General features: G+C 41.0%; 1 protein-coding gene across 1 annotated transcript; it reads left to right on the top strand.

Annotated features, from left to right (window-relative positions):
- The first annotated feature begins 205 nt into the window (after nt 1-205).
- Nucleotides 206-1,624, top strand: LOC129163467 (SCAN domain-containing protein 3-like). The gene is made up of 5 exons (XM_070551889.1): nt 206-479; nt 563-673; nt 763-883; nt 956-1,091; nt 1,172-1,624. Exons 1-5 carry the CDS (start codon nt 206-208, stop codon nt 1,622-1,624), a joined length of 1,095 nt encoding a protein of 364 aa, XP_070407990.1.
- Nucleotides 1,625-6,371: the final 4,747 nt, after the last annotated feature.

Genomic DNA, 6,371 nt, shown 5'->3' with positions numbered 1-6,371 from the left:
TGAAAACGAAGCACTCCTCATTTGCAGCTAAACCAGCAGACGTCTTCCGTCGAAAAGAGAGAGCATTTCAAAGCCAAAAGAAAGTCATGACCAACCAGAAAACAAAAAGCTCAAAAGGCATCATATGAGGTGGCATATTTAATTGCACAGGCAAAAAAAAACGCACACAATCGGAGAGATCCTAATAAAACCTGCTGCCATCGCAATGAGCCAAATAATGCATGGAGATAAACAAGCCCAGGAGCTGAAAGCGGTCCCGCTGTCTGATGGGGCAATATCCCGGCGCATCACAGAGATGGCGCAGGACATCAAGTCTCAGTTGATTGACAGAGTCAAGAGAGGAAAAGACGCGTTGCAGTTAGAGGAATCCATAGATGTCGCAAACTCTGCACAGCTGCTCGTTTTTGTCAGATACAGTTTTGATGGAAAACTTCACGAGGACATGCGGTTTTGCACCACACTGTCAGCAAAGTGCACAGGTGAGGACATTTTCACAGAAATTGATAAAAAAAACTGAAAGAGGAGGGGCTGTCTTGGGATGAATGCATCAGTGTGTGCACAGATGGTGCTGCAGCAATGCTGGGGAAAAATAAAGGACTTAAAGCAAGAGTTGTACAAGTGGCCCCACACATAAACTCTACGCGCTGCATGATCCACAGAGAAGTTCTGGAGAGTAAATCGCTAGACCCAGAGCTTAAAACGGTGCTTGAGAGTGCAACAATAAATTGTCAACCACATAAAATCCCGTCCTCTGAACACAAGACTGTTTGCTGCTCTCTGCAACGAAATGGGATCAGAGCATCAACGTCTGCTTTTCCACACAGAAGTCAGGTGGCTGTCACGGGGAAACGTTCTCAGGCGCTTGTTTGAGCTGCGGGACGAGGTGCACCTATTTTTGTTGGAGCACGGATCTCACGTTGCTGCCCATCTGACTGATCCTGACTGGTTAACAAAGGCTAGCACACTTGGCCTGCATATTTGACAAGCTGAATGGGTTAAACACATCAGTACAAGTTGAAAACGCAAACATCGTGTCACTGAATGACAAAATCAATGCATTCAAAAGGAAACTGGATCGGTGGGCTGCACGAGTAAAAACGGGCTGTTTTGACATGTTTCCTGAACTGGAGGAGTTCATGGAGGAAATGATTTGTGTGTTAACACCGTTAAGGGGTTTATCACCATGCACCTTCAAACCCTCTTGGAACACTTTATCAAGTTTTTTGCTGAGGAAAAAGCTCCAGAAAAATATGACTGGATAAGATCCCCATTCACCGTAACAAGCACACATCATTTGTCATCCGACATTGAGGACGCACTGGTTGAACTGTCAAGCGACCGCACCTTAAAGAGCGCTTTTAACTCAAAGATGCTTGCCGCTGAGTTCTGGATTTCAGTTGAGAGAGAATATCCACAGCTTTCTAAGGCTGCAATTGACATTCTGATGCCGTTTGGCTCCACATACCTGTGTGAAAAGACTTTCTCAACCCTCACATATATTAAAAATAAATACAGATCTCGTCTTAACGTGCAGGATGATCTTCGAGTGGCCATGCCTAAAATTAAACCCAGAATGGACTTGCTCGGCTCCAAGCATATTGCCCACCCATCTCATACATTTTGAAAATGCGAATAAACGGAAACAAAGTTCCTCTGTATTACATCGTTTGTGACTTTGCATGAGTTTTTATTTATTTATTTATTTATTTTTGCTACATTGAAATGAAAGCACTTTTCTGTTACCATTTTGTAAGATTTCATCAAGAGTTGCATTTGTTGCATACATTTGTAACCCATTTAGGAGTTTTGTTTTAATATGTTCTGGAAATGTTTACTCAAGGGAGGCAGAGATGCATGTCCATTTGTTGCCATGGCAATGCTTATGTGTGAGCGTGTGCAGGGACGGGGACGGGAGAGAGTAAAATGAGGGAGAAAGTGTGGAGATTGCTGTGGCACTGAGTTGCTGTCACTTTAGAAGCTGAAAATTAACCAAAAAGCTAACCGACTGCCTTGTTCTTATACAAAAACTGCAAAGGATTGTAACATATTAAAGTTTGCACACACAACAGCAAGAATGTTTTCAGAGTCGCCTTTTACAGTTTACAAATGTAAATTTGTGCCGTATTTACCTGTTGAGGGTTCTAAACCTGTCTATTTGAGTACACTTATTAAAGATTAAGTTCCACGTGTGTGTTTAATTATTTCACTCATCTCCAGGGGGTCGCGAGACTTTGAAACTGTTAATTTATGCGTCACGGACTGAAAAGTTTTGGGGACCCCTGCTCTACGGCATGCATCCAACACTACACCATAGTAGAAGTAGAAATTACTGTTTACAACACGGCATTTCAGCATTTTTAACAGTGTCCTCATCTTTTCCGACAGTGCGAGCTATTTCTCTCTCAAGAATTATTAACAACATGTTGATCACGGTGATATCTGAGAGCTGAATCATACAAATGTCTATATTTACGAACCTCTGCCATACTAGTTCTTGCCGGTCTGCCATGTTTTTCCGCGCCCGACCGTCCGCGTGGTTAGAAATTTTCCTAGGTGCGCGTTGCGGAAATTTTGGGCCGTGCGGAGGCGCGTGGTTGTTAAAATGATGCAATTTCGCCGCGCGGAGCCGTACGGACCTCGTGGACGCATCAAGCATAAACCAACCTTAAGCAAACAACACAAAGAGGGCTGATGGGCGACTCACCATGTTTTCCTCACAGGGTTACATTTCAGAAAGGCCCAGAGTGCAAGTGTGGGAAGACTGAAGATAAATAAAACACGTTGATAATATGTTTTTTGTTTGTTGCTGGGTGTTTGAAATGTTGTCACGGATGACACATAAAAAGAAACCGATTGTGTTCTGGCTTGACTCTGGTTTAGGACCTAAAACAGATCAGAGCTGAGGAGTTCTGGTTTCACTTCAGACGTGACAAAGAAGACAAGACAGGACAGCTGGGGACCTAAAAAAAACCCAAGTTACCTATAAGACTAGGTTATTACTCGACAAAACAATTCAGCAGCGCGTCAGTAAATTCTGTTGAGTAGTCTGGTGACACACAGCTGAAACTCTAATTAGTTTCTCATACTGTGACACTTCCTGTCACCACCGTTGTCTATTGGATTAAACGTGGAAATGCAGCTTATCACATCATCCTTTGGTTTTTCCTGTTTTCTTTTTGACTCGACTTTCATCTCAGCAGCATTTCTGACACGATTTGTGGGGCGAGGACAGTATTCTGTCTAAGCACAATAAGACCTTGGCTCATGTTTGTTTGAATTCCTAGCACCATCTCTCACCTTCTGTCTGGATTTGTGTCACGTTTATTGTTCATTTTCATACTTTTAATAATGTGGAACTGATGCATTAAAACATACAGTTCAATCTGGAATAATCAGAGAAGATTTGTGGTCTCCTTATGGTCACTTCATGACGTTAACAACATCAATAGACTGTGAGAACGTTCCCATTGACACCAATGGGTTTCTGAAGAAACGGGAGAGAAAGTCCTACTCTACTCGGACCTCTCAGGTACACTTCAGAGTAGAAACATCAGTCGGTTTAAACCAGTCTCTGAAAGTTGTGCTTTACTTAATTGAACTGGTGTTTGCTATATTTTATTGTTTGAATGCGACATGTTGTGCTTTTGTTTCTTAAGTTATAATAGTCCTGTGGTCTATAGCAGGGTCATATCCAGCAGGTTTTAGTGGTTTCTCTAGTCCAACACACTAGATTCAGTGGCTGAATCACATGTGCAGCAGCTCATCAGGCACATATAGCGGGAAGAAAAAAAAGAAGAAGATCTTTTCCATAGCGCCTCTCAAGATAAAAATCACGAGGCGCTTCACAAAAACAAAACATGTAAAATGTAAAAAAGAATTTAGAAAATGGTTAAAAAATATATTTCAAATGAGCAAAAAATAGACAATTGTGATTAAAATGTAAAGACAGAGAGAGAGTGAATAGGAAAGAGGGAACTCAGTGGATCCTGAGGAAGGTGGAATAGGTGGGGAGAGCAGAATAAAGAGAGAGTGATGAAGGTCACACCAAAACCAGCTTGAACAGGTGAGTTTTCAGCTGCTTTCCTTCTTGTGTGTGTGTGTGTGTGTGTGTGTGTGTGTGTGTGTGTGTGTGTGTGTGTGTGTGTGTGTGTGTGTGTGTGTGTGTGTGTGTGTTTAAATGCTCTTCAGGGAAAACTAAAGGATTCAGAGAGTCACTGAAACCTCAAGGAAATCCTACAAAAGAATCGAATTGTCAATAGGTGGTGCTTTCAGGCTTTTAGATCTCTCATCTTGGACATAAACCCTGGTCTGGAGCACATTCGCACAAGTTGCCATGGCGATGTACTTCAGGATAAGTGGAGCACTTTAATGACCCAAACTGAAACCTGAAGCCACCTCTCTAAACAGACATCTGATTCTTAGAACTGTTCCTTCTGTTTTAAGACTTTCTGGTGGCTTAAAGAAGAAATATGTTTGATAACCTCTTTCAATGTTTTCTTACTTTAGAGGCAATAGTCAGATGAGCAAAGGTAAAGTCAGATGAATGTGTTTTTTTAGATTTGGCACCTGCTTCACTTTGTTGTGAACAATAAAACCAACCAGTGTGTTTGAAAGTTGTACAGAAAATATTTTAGTGTCCTCTGAACAACTCAGGATGTGATGTTCTCCCTTTTCTAGAATGTGAATTAAGAAATGGACAATTAACAAAAACGTAGGTACTCCACTTATACATTCTGCATGCTCGTTAAGTATTATGCTAATTGATGGAGGCCGCGTTATTTAATTAAAGTTACTTTAGTCGTCTTAACTTAAAAGCACGGAGCAAACTTAGATAAAAGATTTAATACACATCAACTCAAACCTAGAAGACGCATAAAAATGAAAAGCCTGGTATTATTAGAACAAACGCATGCTGTTAAATGTTTAAAACCACTATTCTATAATGTTGAGAAATTATGTTGTTTTAGTTCATTTGGACAAATCTCTATTCCAGGTGAAATTGTAAGATGCTGGTGCTCAGAAGCGTTATGAGTCACTCGCAGCATTTACTGCATGAAGCTGTCACACGGTGTCTGTTAAACCCACTGCTTTCCTGCTATTTCTGTTAGTCAAGATCAGTTAGTTGCAGCAGCTGTCCTCACAGAAGCTGACTACAGAGTTAATGAGTTATAGATACACATATAATGATTATAATCTAGAAGGTTTTTTTTACAATTTTTTTCTAACAGACAGGCATGATTGAGTTCAGAGATTCAAGCAGAGATATTTGCTAACATGATCGACTCCAGTCGCCAATGGTTGGTGGCAAAGTTTGGTCATATTAGGCAAGGCAGAGGAGCTTTATCTGTAAAGCATGTTTCATACACCCAGGTAATCCAACGCGCTTTCCAGGAGCAAGAAAAGCAAAAACCTTCAAATCAACGTGACAGCATAAAACAGGGGATTTTAAACTCACAATTTAAATACACAAATCAAATTAGTTGTAAGAAATAAAAAAATGTGTTGTCCTGGAAGATCAAATCCTTCAGTCAAGGAGGAAACCGATTCCCGCAGAGACGCGTTCTCAGCAGCGAGCCGCTCCACCTGCTCTTGGCTGAATTCCAGAGATTGTCGGAGGTTCTGGAATTCTTTGTGAAGAATCTCAAGCAGGTGGAGTCGCCCCTCAAATCCCAGAAGCCGTTTATCTATGGATTCTAGTAAATCTAGGACATCCTTACGGGGAGATGAGGCCTCAGGCGAGTCCTGGGGACGGCTCCTCTTGGTCCCAGGTGTTTCCGTCTCAACTGCTGATTTCTTCGATCCCATGACAAAAAACTTAAAAACTTCGTCAATACATGTTTGCAGACTTTCTAAATTTTCTCCACTTGCCTCCAGGTTGAGTGAGTTAAATTTACCAGATTTTTGTTGTTGTTGTTTTTGCGTTGTCAGTGAATAAATTAGGTAAATATGCTTCTTAATTGTTTGCGGAAGTTGGTTAACAGCTACCATCTGCTTTAAATGCTGCTGTGTGTCCTGTGATCGGCCTCAGCGCATGCTCAGAACTAAAAAAAAAAAGAATGAGAAAAATATGCAAAGTTATAGACTGAGCAGTTACAGTGCAGACGGTGCAGCATAAGAAATATTCAAAAATACCTGTTGGGACTGGCTCTCAGCTACATCTACACAATATTTCTGCACGATATCTGTAAAACTGACAGAGATACTTATTTTTGTGTTTGCAAAAGTTGATTAGATGGTCATTTTGAAAAGTTTGACACCATAAGTCACTCAATTAAAGGGGAAAAGCCAATGGTTGCTTTCTGACATTTTCATTAACAAATACATCTGGGCAAAAACATTATTGACATTTATGTTGGTGAACAACAATAACT

The sequence above is a fragment of the Nothobranchius furzeri genome, chromosome 5 (assembly GCF_043380555.1).
Source record: "Nothobranchius furzeri strain GRZ-AD chromosome 5, NfurGRZ-RIMD1, whole genome shotgun sequence".
Classification (NCBI taxonomy): Eukaryota; Metazoa; Chordata; class Actinopteri; order Cyprinodontiformes; family Nothobranchiidae; genus Nothobranchius; species Nothobranchius furzeri.
Note: the sequence above shows the minus strand (reverse complement) of the source record. Positions and strands in the feature narration are given on the sequence as shown.

What these genes read in the sequence shown, in the direction of transcription:
- LOC129163467 (XM_070551889.1), top strand. Translation starts at nt 206, where the DNA reads ATGAGCCAAATAATGCATGGAGATAAACAAGCCCAGGAGCTGAAAGCG. An exon ending in ACTGTCAGCAAAGTGCACAG is followed by an intron (nt 480 to 562) that starts GTGAGGACATTT and finishes GTGTGTGCACAG; the next exon opens with ATGGTGCTGCAGCAATGCTG. An exon ending in CCACAGAGAAGTTCTGGAGA is followed by an intron (nt 674 to 762) that starts GTAAATCGCTAG and finishes TCTGAACACAAG; the next exon opens with ACTGTTTGCTGCTCTCTGCA.